Source organism: Anopheles stephensi, chromosome 3 (genome assembly GCF_013141755.1).
Source record: "Anopheles stephensi strain Indian chromosome 3, UCI_ANSTEP_V1.0, whole genome shotgun sequence".
Taxonomy (NCBI): domain Eukaryota; kingdom Metazoa; phylum Arthropoda; class Insecta; order Diptera; family Culicidae; genus Anopheles; species Anopheles stephensi.
In genome coordinates this window covers 445,059-466,414 of record NC_050203.1, presented here as the reverse complement: position 1 = coordinate 466,414, position 21,356 = coordinate 445,059, and the positions used below count along the sequence as shown (strand labels likewise).

The window sequence follows — 21,356 nt, the reverse complement described above, 5'->3', positions numbered from 1 at the left end:
TACACAGATCGCTCTCGCGCCAGCGTTCGTCGCTGTCGCCTGTCCGAAGCTGCTGTGGACGTGTATTGTGTGCAAGAGATACGGTTTGTCACCCCCGGAAGAGGCCATCCTAAATAGGGGGACGGGCAAACATCATCAAATAAAATTAATCAATGTCCTCGAAGTGCCGCCCAAAACAAAAACATGGAAACCCCATCTGGACGGACACTCATTACGCGCGGTGAGAGCCGCGTGTGGGACGTGGCCGGCCTCCTATTAACCTGAACTGGTCGGTCCATGCAGTTTTCCATGAAGGATTTTCCCGCTGCCTGCCGGTGCGTCTGTCCCCAAGGTGGCCTGATTAAAACAGGAAACCCCGGCCGGCTGATGCGACACGACGGCACACGTGCAGCAGCGCCTTAGTCGGCATCCACTCGGGGTGAGTGGTTTGTTCCTTTGCTCGTGGGCACGCTACACTGATCGTTCGCACATGTTTAATGCTCTCGCAACTCATTCACTGCACGCCCACGTAATGCTGTAGTTGCCCGTCTGCTCGTCAACGTACGGCGCGCGGCACCCTTAATGAAATCATCGACGCTCCAACGACAACATGACACCGTTTCAACGATATGTCGACGACGTGTAGCGGGAAAGATTTGACGAATTTGGAACCGTTTCTCTAACCGTGCGTGTTCCCTATGCAGATTGGTTCGGGCACTAGCCGAAGACAGGGACCGTGGGATGGAAGGCGAAAAGCCAATCATCCAACTTGATGACTGAAACCCGGTTGCCGCTTATGAGCATAGGTCGGCAATAGAACGGGGAGAGATACTCTTCATTTTTGAATCTACTCACTATGCTCGAGCATCGGAGCAGAAACCCATTCGTAACGAAAACAGCACTTCTAGGAAGTGAGTTCACTTCATCGTTCACATTCGTTCGCCCTTCTTCCTGGTCTTGCACGCTCTTTCACTTTCTTTCTCAGAAGGATGACTAATATTTTTAACCAATTTTCACTGTCACCGTGTGAAAGGATGAACCGCAAATGACTCAGGCGTAATTTTCGCATCGTTCGCGCGCGCGTCCTCTGCCCGACCCAGAAAGCGGAACGGATTATCTACGATGCTGAATTTTGCACGATACATGGAGATCCTGCAATCATGTTTTTCATCTGAACTACTCATCTTCAACGTTCATATCCGAAAATTTGTGCTGCCTTAGAAGCAAGGGCCATCATTTTCTACGAACGGTCCGTCCACAGAAGTATGATGAATGTTTTGAAGAACATGAGCGTTTTACTTTAACACACTTTCCTGCGATGGCTGGCTGGTAAGTGCCGCCGCTATTCTTTTGAACGATACCAAAGGATGGAGAGTTTGTGGCACAAGTAGTCTAGCTTAGTCTAACATAAGTCTACAATTACTGGACTTCTACGCGGTTAGCTTTACCCACGCAGCAAGCCATAAATCGAAAATTTTAAAAGCGCAACCAACGGATTTCGTCCTCGTCGTATTTGATCGGATTTTTTTTTTAACAAAGCAGATTGCACTTTTTCAATCAAATTCCGATAACGCTAACGCACAGCGTTCCACGCAACGTACAGTATGCGCCCAAGAAACATGAGAGCTACCGTGATTCCGGCTTTGCTTTGCTCAAGTGTCCCCTTATCGACAGCCCTACCCTTAATTGCACGTGCAACGATTCGAACGACTTGTTCATGGCCGTATTACATGTTTGATACGTGACGACTTTCGTGGGATAAGAGCATCACAGATCGAAAATGGCACATAAAACAAAGTTAGCATCAAATTTCAAGTCCGACTGTAGTTCAACGGAATCTCAAAGAAGCGAATTCGATTATGTTGGATGATTGAAAATGAACACGCTTGAGCCTATTCTACCAGCGCGTGCCTTTGCACAGCCTTTTATGTGTGTCCGTTCGCGAGGCTGTTAACCTAACAGAACGACAAGACCCTTGGTGCGTGGGATTGCATTTCAAATTTACGACTTAGTCCACCAGGCACATGAATAACTTTCCGGCTTTGTGGAACGCGAACCAAGAAACGAAACCACCTACCAACCGACCGAGCGACGATGGCTTTCACGATGGCTTTTGTGAGGTGAAAATATCACCGATTGGTTGAAAGAACGATCAAATAGTAATTAAAAAAGGAAGGAAACATGCCCATTACAATTGCATCGGCCGGCACTGAAATCTGCTGCTCTCGCCACCTCATTGGTTTCGATTAGCTATAATTGGTTCAGTTAGTGTTAGACGTGATTTCACCTCCAGTTAGCAAAACAATAATAAAGAAAAGTGCCGGAAGGAAAACAATCCGATAAAAATGTACTGGCCTAATTCGAAACGGCAGGCGTGAAATATAAAATTTCACATTAAAAATCTGAAGGCAGTAGAGTGAGTAGTACGGTTAAGCGATTCCAATCGCTCGTGTTCCGGAAACGGTGTGCTATGTCGATTGTTTCACATTAAACAACGCACGCACTTCTCACAGCGGTGGGCTAATGACGCAAAAAGCTGTGCATTGTGGCAACGAACACGTGTCCTACAAACATAAACATTGCGTTGTACAAAGTTCACGAATAACAACCATTCGCCATAGTCAACAACCATAATAAAGTCCAAGGACCGAAGCGCAGAAGAGCGTTTCGTGTTGCTAAAATATTAGTTGCAGTCTCCTCCTACAAAATAGCTAAAAGTTATGTTAAATGTGTTAGCGATACTAGGCGTTAGCACATTCTTTTAGGCAAGCTTTAAGGTCAACACCTTGCAATGCGAAGCACTAGATAAACACATTGAATGCCAGCGCCAAACAACCAGCACTGCTGCATACCTTTTGGTCCAAAAATTTGGTCACTTTCTTAATAAATCGATTCATTTCGATGCGTTGCGAGGTAGATTCTGTTCCAACACGTCAGTACCTATCCGGGCACACCCTTTGCTCTAGAAACGATCGGCAAGCTTTTACAGCGTAATAGTGAAGTATATCATTTTTCTCTTTGCACTACTATCACACAGGCTCACAATCCGTACGGTTGGGGTTGATGATGCCGCTTCGATGTGGGAGATGTGCGTATTGCAACCAGTCAGACGATCGCCGGCAGGCTACCGTAAACAATTGTTGTCAGACCGATAAAGTTGAATTTTCGATGAGATAAACCAGCAGTCTGAAACAGCGGGGAGGAGCGCTTAAAAATAGCTCCACGGAATAACAACCGTACACTGGAAGGCGTGAAGCACTTTCCAAAGATCAATTCCAGCAACGCTGTTCACGTACCAGGCGCCGCGACAGTACACACAGGCGTTTAGTTTAATATATGTATCACATAAAATGCTGACGACGATAAACGTTTGCACGCACGATACACACATTCCCCGAGGTTGCGGATTTCACACCGTACGACCGACAGGTTTTATCTTCACACTCAGATGATTGAAACGGTTAAAACTTGTGCTTGCGCATAAATGATGGATGAATAATAAACGAAAAACCGACACTGCTAATGCACATCACAGAGAGATTATTGAGGACAGACAAAACTACGTACTTGCTGTACGACTATTGTCGCCCGTGGTTGTGTACAAACTGCTCCTTCCATCGGGTTTGGCGTAACATTTATAGCACCGGTGACCAGTGCGCCTGTGCCAACGACTTCCATCGAACGGAGGCCACCACCACCAGAGGTCGCCATCGTTGATGCCGGAGACGACGCACGCGCCTTGCCAGAGGCTGTTTCGCAGCCGGATTCTCCGCTCGATGAGACGGAAATTCCCGCAACGGAGCAGCACGATGTTTCTGCGAAGTAGTCGACGCGTAGGTCCGGAAGTGTTCCGCAACCTAGCTGCTGTGTCGCTACCGTCGTGCCGGCAGACTTTGACGGCATCATATCGAACTTGGTGGCGATCTGATCAAACTTGGAGAGGCGCGAGTGAATGGCCGCGCCCGAACCTGTTACCGCCGTGCTGTGATCGGTACGACGCTGGGGCGAAAATGCATCAGATGTTGCCGCCATTCGATTACGCTTGGAGGGTGTTGCGTTGCGGTCGATCGGCGTGTCTCGGGTCTCCTGCTGCGACAAGTAAGCGTACTGCTGAAAGATCGAGTAATGGTCGCTGAAGATCTCCGCATCGTACAACGCTTTCGAAGGCGACTCGCCACATCCAACGGTTCCACCGCCGCTTCGATACTCATCTGCATTGCGACGATCGTGCTCGAACAACAGCTCCTCTTCCACGGCGAAGCATTCGCGCTGGATGCGATCGTAATCGATCGCCTCTCGGTCGAAAGGAAACATTGTCAGGTCGGGATCGTAATTTGGATTCTTGAACGGTTTACCAGACGCACCGGCGGCGGACGTAACTGCGGCTGTAGCTGCAGCAACAGCGCTACCTGCCTGCTGTACGAGACGTTCCTTGCGGGTCTTAAAACTGTTCATCAGCCGCTTCGGCGTGGATGTGGACGTTTGTGCAGGTTCCATGTGTTGCTTTGCAGGCTGCGCAGCGTCCGTGACACGATCCTTTGTTAATGGCGTGCTAATAATCGGTTCGGGACCAATGACGGTTTCGATTGTGTTTGGAGAATGGTCGGGCGTGTGTTCTGCCGAAGAGGTGAGCATTTTAGGTGGTGGACGCCGCACTGGGTTGGGTGACTCATCGAAGCTAAACATGGTTTCGTGAGTACGAGCAAAGGAAGCAACATCACCACGGCTAACACCCCCACTGTACGTTTTGGGTGACATGGGCGGATCGAAAGGAAAGCGTGTTGCATTTGATGAAATTGGTGCTGTACGGGGCTGTTGCGTTCGATTCGTGGCTCCTGATTTCATGTTTGGAGATTCACGGGGCGAAAATATGGGCGATCTCGGCGAAAGATCTTCCAGCTCCTGAGATACGAAAAAAAAAACGAAGCAAAAACATGCATAATTAGTGATAATGTGTATTACAACGATATAATACAAACAAACTGAAACCATTCCCTACAAATGACTGGGTGGCTCCACCAAATGGTACAAAACACCATGCGCCTCCATCGCGATAGGTAAATGCATACATGAAAGCAAGATATGCTCATTACATCCCGAGTGGGAGAAATTTAGACGGCCTGTTTAAACAAACGATACTTTCCCTTGTAAGCTGACTGAGCAATGCGCAGGCCGGGTGAAATTTAAATTCAACAATATAATGTACCACCGTGCCGTAAATCTGGACACAAACAACCATGACGTTATGTCATTTGACGACTGCTCAAGACAAATTCTCCTCTAGTCGCAACGCTATTGTAGTTCAAAGCGGACACCCGACACTCTAAAAACTCTCACTAATTAGCGAGCAATTTATTGTCCTCGAGTAAACATCAAGCGCTTTTGCGTTGGTCTAGCCAAGAGAGATGGAACGGTTGGACAGCGTCTTCCAGCAGCTTGGATAATTCCGGAGACCCTTGAATAGCCACCGTGACACGGTAGACGATTTAAAACTCTGTCAACTACGGGCCAAAATGGATTCCCACGGATCGGACGTATAAACGGCTGGGCGTTTGCAGCGTGTACTCTTCTACACAAAGTCGTGCCGTAACGAATGTTGTACGTGCGCGCAGCAATGTGTACAAGAAGAGATTTATGACCGTTTTCACGGTTACAAAGGTAAAAGACCTTCCTCAAGACATCCACAAATGCACAAAAGCCGGCAGAATAAAACCAAAACCGGCGAAGATCACAGATGTGCGACGGCGGCAGCGGCGGCGAGATATTACAGTGAAGCTGGTAGAAAAAGATTAATTACAATTGTTTCATGAATTTTCCCGTCCTTTCAACACCAGCGCAACTTACACACGGCTGCTTGAGTGACACCATATAAAATTAATTACTATCACTCCAACAGATTCAAGACGCGGTGCGTCCCCACGCGTTAGTCAGCGTACTTCCGGCTCGAGAGTCGTTACTGTTATTACTGTCCCACTGTGATCGCCGCCCCTGTTTTACTGACCATTATGATTATTAATATTGGCACTATTGGCATATAATACTCTCATTCGCAGCTAGAATGCCACTCGCTTCGCACCATCACACGACAAAAGACCATTAAATGGTAAAATGTTGCGTGAATCAATGTAGGAAAAACGCTCCCAAACCCAGCCTGTTGGACATTGGCCCCAGCACGTCTGCCATGGTCTTGGCGGCTCTCGCGAAATGGCATGAAAGAAACAACGCTACTAGTGTCGGTACTTTTGTCACGAGCAAGCGCTACCGGCATCTGATTCTGAAGGCGGTTGGGTGGCAAGAGTCAATAAAATCATCCATCTGCTCGTGTTTGTCTCCACACTGCAAAGTCATTGGACTTTTCGCGCGTCGAAGAACCCCGCGACACTCGATAGAGCAAAAAAACGAGCACGAAAATGGAGATGCTTATCCGTCACACATGAAGCACACGCAACGCATGGCCATTATACTGGCCAACGCCGTAAGCTAACTGGAAGCGGGCATCGGCTTGCTGGCGATGACGGAGCAAATTGTTGTCCAAACACGCGTCATGTCAGTGACAGGCGGACAACATCCAGCAGGGTGTCCAGGAAGCGTTCGCTCGTCAACAGCGTCGCCAACTACTTTGATCCGCTATCCTACTCGAGCGTGCGCCATCCGATGAATGTGTCTACTCGCACCGGGCAATAATGTTTGTTGTTTTTGCGACTTTTCCTTTTGTTTTTCCGCTGTCTCGGGCGGATGTTTTCTTTGTCCCGATCCCGGCGATCGAGCAACAGTGGATCGATCGTTGCACTAAACACAACACAAACGATACTCGGTATAAATCGCGGCTTGTTGATTTACTCCTGCTCCTTAGACGAGCAAACGCCAACCGTGTCTTTGAAAAATCACAGTAAGAGATTAGCGAAACAGCGCATAAAAACTTTCGGGAAAGAATATTTACAGCGGGTACAGCAGCGTTTTGTCGTACTATCCCTGGCCGTTTTCTGCACGGACCTTGGCTGGCCAGACATTTATTTGCATACGGACGGCAATAGAAGGAAGGCGCAAAACCCAGCGTACTATTTCGCCTACATGCAGTGGGGGAATACTACTGCACGACGTATTCCATCGGAAGGTGAAAACAACTCACTCGTTATTGTTAGCTTGCAAGAATCGGCCGAATGGCATGCAACCTACAGATATTATGCAGGAATTCTGCATAGCGTGGAATGCACGACAGAATCGAATCGTAACAGTTGCCTGCAGACGGGAAATTCGACGAAATGTGTGCAAAATGTGTTCCCGTTCCCTAATGGAGCTTTCTGGTGTTTGCATTCTTGCGCGGAAACAATACTACGGTATCGGAGTAAATGAAAACTAAACAGCGAATGAGAGTACGTCTCATGAAATGGGAAACTCAGTATTACGGCAACATCCTTTTTCCATCTTCGCCATCGCCGCCGTCCCGTGTTCGTGTTGTGCAACGTTTACGCGTATAAAATATTGCCTTGCGTGTGTTAGTGTTCCGGCGGGTCCGCTCTTCCGGAGTACCCCGAGCACGGTACACGAATCCGCTGAACCAAACAAAGGGCATTATACAATAACAAAACAACATTTGTCTTGAGCCGTAATGAGACGATGGACGAAACGTTGAGACAGAAGTAAACGTAGGGAAACGGGCAGAGAGAGAGAGAGATGGAGCGAGTACGAAAAACAGAAGAAAAACAACACTTACCTAGAGCATGAAACAAAGCATCACTCACTAAAATACAGCGTAATACCGCCTTTGCAAGGTACAGCACCACGGCAGCGCAGGTGAAACGTATGCGAGTTAAACCATTAACCAATCCAACTTTTCAGGTAGAAAAAAAAAAAAAGCCTGAAAGGACCCATTCCAGTGAACCAAACATGGAGGAATGCAAAAAGTGTATCACTGAGCAAATGTGGCATGTCGTACGTAACGCGTCCGGGGTCATTAGCGAGAAATGTTACCGGGGCAAAATACTTTAATACGAAACTGTGGCGTCATCATGCCAGGGCACGCATATCACACCAGCACGGCCAAAACGTGTGCCCATTCTTCTTCGGGATGGACAAAAGCATAAATGCACAAGGTCATTGCGCATTGTGCTTTCAAAAATTTTACATTTGTAGCAAAGTAATAGCCATCGACCCAAATAACCTTCGGCGGACAGAGGGCACAACCTGATTTATTTAATTACATTAATTAGCACCAATCATCACCACGTTTCGAAACTCCTTCAGGCAATGGTACATCCTAGAAGAGGATCAGTCACCAAGGAAACAGAAAAGACCACAAGCAAAACACAAAAAACCACGACCGAGTGCTTCAGCTTCAACGCCCGGATGATGCTGTGTAACCCTTTCCTTAAAAAAAAAGTAACGTTTCCTTTCGCTACTTCATGTCCTGCATTCGCGAAACAAGGGACAACACAATAGCCACCAACGAACGATGCAACTCAGCGTGAGATGAAAATTAAATCAACCACCGCAGGATCTGTCCCGCTTATGATGATATGGTCGCGTCTTCAACAGCTTCAGCATACTTTATTCCATTGTCCTTCCCACGAGTATAAGGGCGGCTGGCTGGCTGGCTAATGTTTTCCCCTATTTCATAAACTTTACCTCTTTCTCGCGTTTTTTTTTTTTGGAGCCATTGGGCTGATATTGATATTAATGACAAGAGCATACCTTTCGGGTTGGTTAATTTCGTTTCATATTTCTTAATTTACGAAGCCTTTCAATTAGGACGGCTTTGCTCTTCAGCTATCGTGCCATGTCAGCGTCACCTACTCGTCACTTAATTTGTATCTTTGGATCAATCTTAATAGAAGAAGCTTGGAGATTCCATCCTCGCCGCCGGATGTACTGGAAGACCTCATCGACACGGCTCGAAAGACAGGTGGTGGAACTGCCCCAACTCACTGTAAGTGGATTATTCAAGAGCGCGAGCGCGCGCCTTCGACTCCGGCTCGCCAAAAAGGTGACTCAAGCCTCCTCCAACCACCGGAGGAGGAGGAGGATTCACTCTGCTGCCACTTCTCATGTGAAGTGTGTTTTTGAGTGGCAGAATTTCGACTCGGCAAACGGTTTTCCGCTAAAATGCGCTTCACCAAGCATCGGATAGTGGTCGCGTGTGGCGGATTTGCCAGCAACGCCACACCAGTGGATGCCATTGTCCATTGTGATGGTTGGAGCCATTTCTTTCTGCTTTTGACGTTTTGCTCCTAGTTATTGGGGAAGCAAAATGAGGATAACGAGAAACAGGCGGGCGAGACGACAAAGACATCTTGTTGATCGTTGGGACTGGTGTTTGTGGATAGGTCGGCGGCGGCGAGGGATGCGGGGTAAACACTATGGAAATAAAGTATCGAAAACAGCAAACCGAAGCATTTCCCGAGCAAAGGGAAGCCAAAATGTGTCTACCTTTGAAGCACAGATTTCCCTGAGGCTGAATCCGACTATGCTTTGATAAACGATGATAAAGCACATCGCAAGCGTTTGGGACTGGGGAAGCATGGCCGCATGCTCCGGCGAATCGTGCCACTGGTTCCTCCGCAAATCAGCTTTCTATTGATTGTGTCTATTGCGTTTTTTCCAAATTGGCTACAGGTTCGCAGCAGTGCGCATCGGTTCAAAGGAAATGTTGTTCATCACAGCTGAGCAACTTCTTCGAATATCAATAAAATAAAACCTTTCCTAATTTCATCTCGACGGTCGTTCGCTCAATGATCCTCTCTCCCGGCAAGCGGCAGCAGCTGTACGAAGCGATTCGTTGAGTGTAGTGCTGACTTTTTACAATCAAATCATTGCGCCAAAACCCATCAAACTCAATTTAATGTGTGGCAATGGTTTAAAAGCGTACAACAAATCAATTCTTCTCCTCAACGCCACACACACACTCTTTCCGCCACGCACAGCACGTGCAACGGCGACGGCGTGTTGCTCTGCCATTGTAGCTGCAATTTTTCAACTGTACATTACCGCTGTCGCCGTTTCTGATATGTTTACACAATAGTGAGATGAAAAATCGTGCCCGATCGCCACACATATCAATGTTCGCGGCTAAAAATAACACACAAACATGCTAATTATAAAATGGCCACAGAGTGACGCTAGCTATTAATAAGATCGCTGCCAACACACGACGCACATGCACATACGCAACGTGACTTGCAACTCGCGCGAGAAACGTGCAACACCTTACGGCTGGATGTGCAAAGCAATCAAATGCAGGCGGCCGGCGGCATACGCCGTCTGTGCGTACACCAACCGGGCTAACCAATCTTGCCAACGCGTAGCCTTCTCGCCAACAGGAGCACTCTACAACAATCCTCCGCACCCCCCCCCCCCCACGGCAGAAGCAAGACGCGCGGCGTAGAGAGATCAGGTCGAATGAATGGGTGACCGATGAGGCCATTTCTCTAAAGTTACTCAACACTGCGCAAATGACGTCATAGAAGCGTACTAGCTGCTGCATTGCAAAGCGCGGTGGCGAGCGGAAGAAAGTGGGGGTCAGTGAGTGGGGGGCTGAGTGCTTTCTTTTCGGTACTTTAGAATTTAGGTTGCTTCGTCGTTGCAGATTACATTCGATCGTCATGCGCTCACGTGTGCTGTGTGTTCGCGCTGCCTTAAACAACCCGCGCGACCGAGATTGAAAAAAACGCAACACTTGTATGGGAGAACTACGCTGCTCTGTGGAGCAAAAAAAAAAAAAAAACACGGATGTGGGATTCCTGAGTGCTCCTTCGCCCGAACGAACGCAACGAAATGCCACTAAAATATCGATCATAATTGCAATTTCAATATTTACCCAAGCCGGTCTGCCCTCAGAGAGTGGCGCGGAGGTTGTTACCTAGAGACGGTAGTCTCCCTCGCTACAAATTGAGATATTACGAGCTCGCGCGAGATTAACCGTCTATTACGGCTGCACAATCGCCACCGCCATTGGAAACTGCTTAATGGGCAAGTGCAGTTCGACAGTTTCGGGGTAACTGCATTCCATCGCACGCAAGAGAGAGAGAGAGAGAGAGAGAGAGAGAGAGAGTGGGTGTGTGAAAACGGTCAAACTGCTAGGGACGGCTTCCGGGAACAAGACCCACGCTCCAAACCAATTTGCTTGTAACGAGCAAATGAGCGCAGTTAAATCGAAATAATGCGGGTTGGGCGAGCAAACGACGAATGGAACGCGGATGTTTGAACCGAATTTGTCCGCAATTTTAATAATGCTTTACGTACAACGGTTATCAATGAGGTTTTTCCTCAACGTAAATATGTTTCGCAAAGGTAAAGTACTGTTGTTGTGGCAGTTACTTCCAGTTTGGTTGACAATTCGATGATCATTACAATGTCGCGATACGACTAAAGGTCACACCGTATCGCCACATAGCAACACTTACCTGGTAGCTGATCAGTAACGGGGTATCGGGACCATTGATGACGGTGATGTTTTCGTCCTCCTCATTGCCTGCGGGTTGGTTCAATGCAACAATGCTGGAACTTTCGTCCTCGAGCGAGCTTAACAGAGGTTCACTCTGTCCTGATACGTCGCCTGCAAATGGAAGTCAAATTACGTTCTATCAGTTATTGTCGTTGGGAGAATACAGAACACAAGTACATCAAATAGTGGTTAAAATGCGCTCCGATCGGCATTACTTTAGCCTTACTCTACTTAAACACTCGTTAAAGATAAAAACAATCGATATTGTTTAATTACTAGTACTTAATGCGTGTTTGGCTGGGGTTTTTTTTTCCGGCAACCATAACCATAACCGTAATTTTTAATCCTACCCGTACCTTCAACTCACTCAGACAGCACGGTTAATGTTATAAACAATGCAAGACAAACGATTCTTCACCCATGCTAACCCGACGAATTGCAAACAAATAACGAAATAAAGAACGCTGTTTTCTCTGCTTTTTTACATTTTGGCTTCCGATACATTCTTACATCACCATCCTCGTTCTTCCGCCGCTGGCAGGCGAAATATTTGTAAACAGTACTTTCCACTGGCAACACAACAAGACATTGTGGGGCCCGCCATGCAGACCGGGATGGGATGATAAACATCTACGAAACCCTCTCATAAATTCTTACGACAACTGAGGGAGACCGGCGAAAAGGGTTGTGAGAGATATACTGCTTTTATTTGCGATGTGAACTCGGTTGCTTATTTGGGGTCTAATATTAGGGGGCTGATCGTTTTTCATGGTTTAACAAAAAAAGGGTTCCATTATGTTGTGTACATTATCTCGAGTCGAGTTGAAAAAGATTTCTTTGGAAGTTTAATTTTTAAAGTAATTTGTGAACGCTACTTTCTCACTGTATGAAAAGAACACAGGGCAAAGGTAGAAAAGGGAAAGATATGTCGCTATCTTGCTTACCCAGATCTAGCGAATCGTTAGTCTCCGTGTCCGTGGTCGTCGTGACGTTGGTGACGTGCGTCGAGGCAGAATCGGTGGAAGTGTTGATGGTAGCTTCGGACGTGGTAGACGACCCCATTACGACTACCTTCGGTACGGTGGACGAGTTGGCGGCTGCTGCAGCGACAGCCGTTGCAGTGGTAGCTGCCGTTGCTGCCGTTTTGGCCGCCTTGCTTGCCCGAGCCGTCTTGAAGTAGAGCCTCCGCAAAGCCGACGTTGGTGTGGACGTGTGTTGTGAGTGGTTTCCTTGGGTCGATTCGGGCTCGGGACTACCTCTGGCCGAGTTCGAACGCCCGTGTCCTGGACTTCCCGGGTGTGGGATGAATGACGAAGCGGACGACATCGTGGACGCAGGCAGTGCCATCGAGGAACTGACGACCGCCTCCACGATGGCGGTGGATGAGGTGGGGGAGGAGGAGGATGAAGAGGCGGGAGGTACGATGTAGTTGGCCGTCAAGGGACCGCAGTGCACGCTTTCAATCGGCTGCTGCGGCTGGGACACCGATCCTGTCATGGCATCGGGGGGAACTGTGTAGAAACAATTAAAACAAGTTGGAAAGCTCCGCTCAGCCGCATTTCGTAGAAGTTAGCATAAAATACAAATTGTAAAATGGAAGTTTTTACCGCATACTCCCAAAAAAGTACTACAGTTGATGGGTGGTACCGGCTTGAAAGACGTCTAAAACATGAACCGATCTTTTGATGAACTTCAACTTTATTACTTCAGCTATCATTTGGGTGATCGGTTGTCAGATGTTAGAATGGAACCTTAGCTCGGTGCGCCAAACGTAACCGATGGCTGATTTGAAAAGTATTTTAAAAGCCACTTCAACACGTCGATTAGGGCCGAACTTTCAGCTGACCTGCCAGCACATATCGTAGAAAATATTTCCCAAAAGCTTTGAGCTTTTGCAAGTAGTTACAGTTTGGACGAGCCCCCTTGGCCCCGGGATGGCTCGGACGACAAAGTTATTACAATGTTCGATTTTCACCCTACACTTTAAGGAGCGAAGATTGCTTGTTGATGGTGCAAAGTTGACGTAACGTTACCTGAACGTTAATTTTTTTACGCCGTAGACGACCAACGTCGACCAGTTTGTACAGGCGCCATCCATGCTCGCTCTGCTGTGCTCTACAAATGTTTGAGGGCAGCATGAGCTGAACTCTCTCGATTTGTGTTTGTTTTTGTTGGAGGTTAGTTGCTTTTCCTCTGGCGGAGCTCGCGTTAGCCGCGCACGTCTCATGGAACAATCAACCTTAAGTGCGTACCGACCGGAAGAACAAACTTCAAGAAGTACACTCGCCCAAGAAAAGTTCGTTTCCTTAGGGGGTAAGGAAGTCGTTTACCTTGAACCAACAATTCGACAGCACGAACCAAAAACTGCATGGCGTCGTGTGGCCTCACGCTTCAGTGCCAACCGGCTCTTACCTTTGTTTTTGCGAGGTGTTGAAGGAGGTGGCGCCGGCGTTGGGGGCGGAGATCGGCAGTTATCTCGCTCGCGGCGACATCGGAAGGGTGAGGAGGAGCGTTCAACACTTTCAATCTGCAACGGAATGGAGAAAAGGAAACGGAGAACGGTAAACAAATCATGGATCAATGCGCAACACGGTGCTTTATGTTCGGTTACTTCTTTTCGGAGGCATCAAATCGAATTAATAAATTATCATTCGATCATCGTGCAGACTCTCGTATGAACGAGGATGGATGTTGCATATTTATAAAATTAGGTGGTTGATAAATACAACACAACAGCATTGTGTGCATGGCACGCCGCCGAGGTTTCTTCAACAACAACGCTACGCCGTCGATACAATTCCTTTAAATAGGTCTGGCACGGTGAAACAGCAGCTTATCTTGACACGACTAAGAAGAGGGAAGAAATTTAATTTATTCTGAGTGCATGCCTCTCCACTCCACCCACACGACATACGATTGCAGGCGGAGGCAACGAAGAACACAAGTAGTTCGCTGATGCTATCAATGACAAACTGATAACTCTGCCTGTCGCCGTATTGCATTTCTACTGAAATAAAAACTTGTTTTTTTCTCCTACTTGTACAATGTACCATCTTATCTTATCGCCACTATCGTCTACTATCTGCATCAGCACCACGACAGTTTACAGTGCCGCTCTGACAATATGCTGCCATTTCAAGCTATAAGTCTATTAGAAACTTGCTGCCTATAATAATAAGTTTAGTTAACATTAACTGCGTCTTGCCATTATAATGCGCTCGTAAAACGAAGTCAATAGTTTTGACACCGTACTGCTCGTTTCCAATATCATTCAACCACTGGACATCCACAAAAGCTGTGACGCACTGTACGAAGCTCACCACTTGCAGGGTGAGTCAATTGATAGTTTCGTGCTTCCCAACGGATCTTCGAGGTTCGAATTCAGTGCAGCGTAGCTTGCTGACCCATTCAAAGGTAGCAAAGGGAACTTGGTCTGTGTTCGATCCATTTCTTCCAACATACTTTAAGCGGAACGGACAGGGAATAAGCGTACCAGCGCAAAATCAATAAAAATGTCAAGTCCCAGTGATGGTGATGCTTGTCGAGCGGGTCGATTTTTGGTATTAAATAAATCGCTCTTTTCAATTACCGACAAAGCCGTCATGCTGATTCCTGTTCTGTTAATGATGATACAATTTAACACTCCTACGGTCGAAGGTAAGATTCTCCAAGAAATGGAAACGTACACGTGGCGGGTGTTACATTGTCTTAAGCGTCGTATTATTGCTGTTTGCTGACATTAATAATACTTCCGATATTCCGGAAAACCATCATCTTTCCTCTACCAGCACTGCGTTGTTACGCATGTGGATTAACGCAAACTTCCGGCGATGTGAGGTGTGTAACCGAGCCACAAAGTGTTGAGGGACAGAGCGTAGTTACCTGTTCCAGAAAATATTGTACCATCACGCGACAGGAATTGGTGGTATGTATTATTTGTTTTACATTAAACTTTAATACACAACGCTTCGACGTTGAATTGTTGAAGAGTTTCATTGAAACGGCAAGGAAAAAAGCGGGCCTAGAACGCCTCTCCAAGTGTTGATTTTGTCTTATTCTATTGACTTATCTCTATTGAGTGTTGCTGTTACGCCACAGTGTATGCTATCATATTAATGATTGCGTTTCCATTCTGAAATGGTTATGGTACATGCAATTGCAAACCCCGAAACACTTTGTGTGAATCAACTCGATCGAGACCCGGATAGCGCATCAAACACGTTCAATCAACATCATCTTTTCGTTCGCAGGATCCGCCCGGTAAGCTGGTTACTTTCTTGCGAGGATGTGAAGAAAGCCCACTGGTAGCTATCACTATTGCGAATGATGGTGGTGCATATCCGTAACCACTAATTGGGTGTCGAATTTCACACATTTCTCACACAGTATCTGGACGAAGTCATCGAGGATCCAACTTTCATCACCTACTACCGGTCCTGTACCACCGATCTGTGCAACGATGGTGACGCTCTCGGATCCTCCGGGTCTGCCCTGACCGGGCTCAACGAGGGAGCGTCGGATAATTTGCTCGTCCCCGGATTGCCCAGCAGCGGGGTTCAACCGGCGGCAACGACATCTCCATTACTGCTGATCATTAAAATCACATCACTGGCGATATCGGTGGCACGCATCACAGCGTAGAGCTATCGTTCTTCCTGCGCAAAAGGACACAACCGGCCTGATATTAATGAGCTGCGGTGAAGAACTGATGGATAAAAGTTCGATATTCATAATCTACTTTCCGTTGCGTTGGCGTGTGTTCTGGTTGGGGACATTCGCCGGTGGACAGTAAAGTTTATTTACTTTACTGGAAGTTAGTAAATAAATAATGCTCTTCGTCCATATGCCGCTAAAACATTTTATGTTCCTTCCCAATGTTGTTAGGTTTGCATGGGCCTTTTTAGTTAATCGCTTAAGAGGACCGGCTCTGCATCCTAAAGACATCCGTAGCCCTACGGATTAAAGCGTACTTTTCTGTGTTCGGGCGAATGGTATTACGGAACTATCCTGAGGTTATGCCGAGCGTGCTATCAGCTCCAATTTTACTAATTCCATTTTTAGCCAAAAAGGGACATATTCCGGCTACGAACAGCTCTTCCTTCATCCGTGTGCCGAAAAATATGTCCACCATGATGTGGTTGCCATCCGAAATTTATCAAAACCCTAACCCATATCCAGTTTGCCCAAAACAGACGGGTCCTTTGATAATGAGAGCTTTTCATACAACAACACTACAACAAGCAGCGTTCTTTTAGATCCTGGACTTATCCGGATAAACAAAGTAGATGTAAATTAAGGCGAAAGCTTGCTGGAGAGAATCGTAATAACAGACACGTTTTGTGGCTTGGCTTACGCACCGTATGCTCTTGTAGTGTAGCAGGAAAGAAAAGCGATCCCCTTTAGCTTCATTCCAATCCAATTTTCGGGTCTTTACACACCAAATCTTATTTCAGTAAAATAAGTAACCCTACCACCGATAGCACAGTACCAGCAACAGTAAATGATGGTTAAAGATGGAGATAACGCCATTCGGTCGGTTATCATTGGGGACAAGTCTAAAAGGCCGTAAGGCTCCCTACCATTCTCAGTGTGTTCGGTGGGCTTTTCCTGAGCGTGTATCTATCTTTTGCATGAACACAATCAATCTACGACGAAACCGGATTATCGCCCAAAAGGAACACCGACGAAAGGAGCGCACGACGCAAGCCACAAACTCTAGTTCATGCAAGGGGAATGGATGTCTCATCGACAATACCGCAACGAAGACAAGATGTGCGTTGTGCCAAAGTGTTCAACAAACCGTTAAGAAGCCGTTAAGGACGAAGCGACAGTCGAACTTTGGGGGCTATTTAACTGGCACCCGGGGATCTAGGAGTGTGGGTTAAAAGGAAGACAAATATCGCCAAGGCAGGCACACCAGCATAACTGCCAAAGAAAGTGGCAAAGCAAACGAGCTGTAACCACGCACGCCACTCTAGTGAACGCCCCCGACAGGCGAGGACACGGATCGGTGTCCGATTTCTACGGCGACCGAACGCAAAGTGGCAGGGCCGAATAACCGTCGCTTACTGTCACGTATTTTACGGGAGGTGCGTGTCGGTTTAGCTGTTGATACTCAAACAAAACCAGTGCCTTCTTTCCCCCAAAGGCGAGAGGTTAATTATTTCAGGCTAAATTTTGTGAAACTTAATGGTTTTATCAAATTTTGGAAACTATTTAGTGTGGGTCACGTACTGGTCGGTTGAAGAGGGAAAAAGAAGTCGCAATGCTAATATTAAATTGTACTACGTAGCTAGATTCCGACCACAAAATCGAAGTATCATACAAATAACAGGATAGAAATACAAAGTAATAGGAAATGGATTGGGTTACACCTTCCGCTTCCATGACTAGACAACAAGCTTACGGTTACCAATTCGGATCGCGAATCGAAAAAGAAGTAACTCCTGCTCCCTATTCAGTCCATCACTATCTGTTTTTTATTGACCACAAACGGACTGTAAGTATCCAACATACACATATGTATAATGTATAACACACGCCGCCCATACGTATAATGTTGGTGTACCTCGCCTTTCCTTGGTCCTTGGAATTCCTAGCATGGTGAAATAAGAAATCCAATTTCCTATCGTGACTTCCAGAATTGTAGTTAACCCTTTGCTGACACCTGACTCAATCAAACGAACTTACAAAGTAGCATTCATCACGATCAAGACTTCAACCGTCTCCAGACAATATGTGATAGTGAATTTTGCGTTTAGTGTTGTATGCATCCTTTTTCCTTTTGGGAGAATATTTTCTAGCAGAAAACAATCAACGCAGTTCAGCTCGCTGCCTTAGAACAGAAGTTAATTTATAGGAATCAAAATGTTTCCGTACAAGCCCCACCGTCGAGGCATTTGCCAAGATTATATAGATTGACTCCATCCCAATGTAACGAAAACCCCATGTATGAAGAAGGATAAATAATGAATCAAGGACCTTTGTTCCATCAATCCGTCTCAGCTTATTTGAGGATGAAATCATTTGCTTTTGTTCGATCTAATGAGCTTATTTCCCGAGCCTGCTGGGCCTCCATCGCAGCTAGCGCCCCTAAATTTGCAAGTTTGGGAGGCCTGCGGTATACATCCCTATTTTCCGCTTCATCAAATTGTTCTTACACCTCTATCTACCATATTGTGTCCTGGGAATATGTTGTTTTTTCCTCCCTCAATCACCCTATTGCCTCTTTCTGCTCTTTGTGGCACACGAGAGGTTTCCGACTCGTTTCAGGAAGTCAGCCAGCAGCAACCCGCCGTGTACACACTTGTTCCGGTGGTTAATCCTTAAACGGATGAATTCTCTTATCGACCAATGTGTCATTTATATTCCCACCCGTGGGCGAAATGTTTCGACACGTTCAACTGTGCCTCGGATCGGGATCCACTCCAAACGGACCGGATGAGTTTTGTGCATGACTCGGTTCGTGACAGACCCAGAAATGGGGGGCCCTAGAATGAACGCTCTCGGTACGCTACAAGCTTTGGCACCGGGCGTCTAGAGTGGGCACTAAAGCTCCATAGATGACTTGCCGGTTTTGGTGAAGAAAGGATCATTTTCTCCCGAAGGGTTGTGGTCGAACGCGTTAGCACGAGCGCCACAGGGAGCGTCGGTTCAATTTTTCCATCCTGCAACGTGACCCCAAACGGTCCGGTAAACCAATGGCAATGAAGCGGTCGAACGATGCGCCTGTTTTGGCTACGGGTAGATTTATGGTGTAATTTAGCAGGTGCACCAGAACCAATTCTGGTCTATCGTTTCCAAACCGCCCACGTACATAACCGGTCCGTTCCGTTTGCCACGCTGTTTAACTCCCGCCAGGGAAATAATGTAGATGATGATGGGGATCACAATGATGATGCCAAAGTAGATAAGGTGTGATTAATTCACATCGGAAACCCCAACAACGAAAACGAAGTCGCTGGAACGAGATAGCCGGAAACCGTACTCCGCCGTCGCCGCTTCCTGAGCGCTTCCCCCGCCCGGTTTGCAGTTCAGAGGTTCAGAGGAATCCTACAACGAGCTAGCGTTTGTTTATTAGACGGATCCGATTTTCAATCAAATTGAACACACTTCTTCACTACCACCGGAGATAGGATCGCTTGAAACACCGATCCCAATCCATTCGAGACACTCAACCGTTTAAACGTGTCCAACAAAGTGGTTATTTGTCGCTTCGCATCCAGCCCATTTTTCGCCACAGCGTATAATTAGAACGCGCCTGAAACGGTTACGAGCTGCAAACATGCGAAATAGTTTGTGTGTCGACAGCTTTTCGCTCCCAGGAGGAAAATAGTCCGAAAAGTGAGAAACTACAAAGGCCGGGATTACTGGATCCCACACGCAGTCCCCAGGAAACCGCCCGGGGAAAGTAAATCATACACATTCCACTTAATTTATTCCCCAAGGCAAGGAACTGCGGGCTTCGCACAACTTTGCACCGTATAACAACAAGCCCAACAAGGGTAGAGATGGCAATTATGGTAATGGGGAGTAAACCGTCTAGCTGTTTATTTGAGCGCACGTGCCACAAACGGCTGGCAAGAAACAGCAGGCGAAGTAGAGGGAAGGGGTTCACTGTACAATGGCCACCTCTAAATCAGTGATTGTAATAATCGCTAATATCATAAGCATGCTGCTAACTTCTTGCCAAAATCATCACCTCGCTATCAAACCACCTGCTAGTGTGACACGTTCCGCTTGTTGACTCAGGTCGGTCCTTTTTTGGCTCAGCTATATTCTAAATTGAGCTATGTAGGTTCAAACAAAAGAAAAACCTTAAATCTGATCTCCTAATAACATAGACTCCCAAAGACTCCACATCACATTCGATTAGTGCTCCGAAATTCATCAAATCCCTGTCACGAAAAGAGATTTAGGTATCATTAATTATTCATAAGTGTTTTTAACTTCTTTCAGTTTGTCGTATTCCCTCTTTCCAAGGGGATGTCACCGTTTGGAAATTTTATAGAGCACAGGTGACGTTGGTTGAGCTGAAGGACGAGATAAAGGACAAGGGCCAAAGATGTTTTGTCCCACTTGTAGAACGTTCTGGAATTTAGCCTGAGCTTTGCAAAGAGTAGTTTGCATTGCCGTCTTTCGTGATTACCAGTTTTTTTTTTGTTAAAATCAAAGGCATTTTAAAATATTCTGCTGTACAAAATCTGTCCTTGGTTTCACAGGTCGTCCACACTTTGTCTAGGACCGAATCTGTTTTACACATTGGTTTGATTATTTACAGCGTCAATTTAGTAAGGCAGCCGATTTCCTATGACATATTACATCTTCCTTGCCGTTATGGACAACGATGAGAAGCATCAGCACACTCTTTCATGTGGATGGAGCGTGCAAAGGGCTCGTCGGAGTTTTTCTCCCATGTCTCTAACCCGGTAGACTCTTGCCTAGTTAAAAATACATTAATTTTCATCTACCGTGCAATTTACGGCGAACGACGACACTTTGGCCCGTACCCGGGTATTGGTATATATTGCCTTTTCTAAGCACAACACCAAGGAGCGGGAGCCGCATTTTCGCTCGCCTTGGTTGGTTCCTCGATTTTGAATGCCTGCTTTTGAAGATCGTTTACAAAAATCGATACCATCGTTCTTAACTTAGACTGATGAGCATTATTTGAGCCACTGGCTGTGTACTGAAATGCGTATAAACGATTTATGAATTTATATCAATTCCTCATTTTCGTGTCGTTTCTTGAATACGATACAGAACACAGCAGTGTACACACCCGTTTATCCGAAAGCGATACATAATGAAAATTATTTCGGTTCCGCAAACGTTCGTCGAGTGTTGAACAATTCGGAACGCTCTTCCTTTTACATGAATGGGTCTGGAAGCTTGGTACAGTTTCACTGCGAAAACAGTAATCTGGTTTGCTTTATTG

General features: G+C 46.6%; 2 protein-coding genes across 20 annotated transcripts in view; one reads left to right on the top strand and one right to left on the bottom strand.

Moving 5' to 3' along the window:
* Positions 1 to 21,356, bottom strand: part of LOC118508899 (mucin-5AC) — a 75,653-nt gene that overhangs the window by 23,369 nt on the left and 30,928 nt on the right. For 14 of the 19 annotated variants that reach the window (XM_036048748.1, XM_036048747.1, XM_036048746.1 and 11 more), the window contains 4 exons: positions 13,832 to 13,946; positions 12,364 to 12,930; positions 11,379 to 11,530; positions 3,547 to 4,881 (listed from right to left, as the gene is read on the bottom strand). In XM_036048748.1, the coding sequence (XP_035904641.1) occupies positions 3,547 to 4,881; positions 11,379 to 11,530; positions 12,364 to 12,916 (2,040 nt within the window). In that variant the 5' untranslated portion in view covers positions 12,917 to 12,930; positions 13,832 to 13,946. The other 5 variants (XM_036048756.1, XM_036048754.1, XM_036048752.1 and 2 more) reach the window with 4 other exon arrangements.
* On the top strand, positions 14,691 to 16,276 carry LOC118508909. The gene is made up of 4 exons (XM_036048770.1): positions 14,691 to 15,076; positions 15,208 to 15,344; positions 15,670 to 15,723; positions 15,806 to 16,276. The coding sequence occupies exons 1-4, from the start codon at positions 14,932 to 14,934 to the stop codon at positions 16,058 to 16,060; spliced, it is 591 nt and encodes a 196-aa protein (XP_035904663.1). The 5' UTR covers positions 14,691 to 14,931; the 3' UTR covers positions 16,061 to 16,276.

Coding starts and splice junctions, on each gene's coding strand:
- LOC118508909 (XM_036048770.1), top strand. CDS start 14,932: ATGTCAAGTCCCAGTGATGGTGATGCTTGTCGAGCGGGTCGATTTTTG. Junction 15,345..15,669: donor TCACGCGACAGGAATTGGTG/GTATGTATTATT, acceptor TTTCGTTCGCAG/GATCCGCCCGGTAAGCTGGT. Junction 15,724..15,805: donor GATGTGAAGAAAGCCCACTG/GTAGCTATCACT, acceptor TTTCTCACACAG/TATCTGGACGAAGTCATCGA.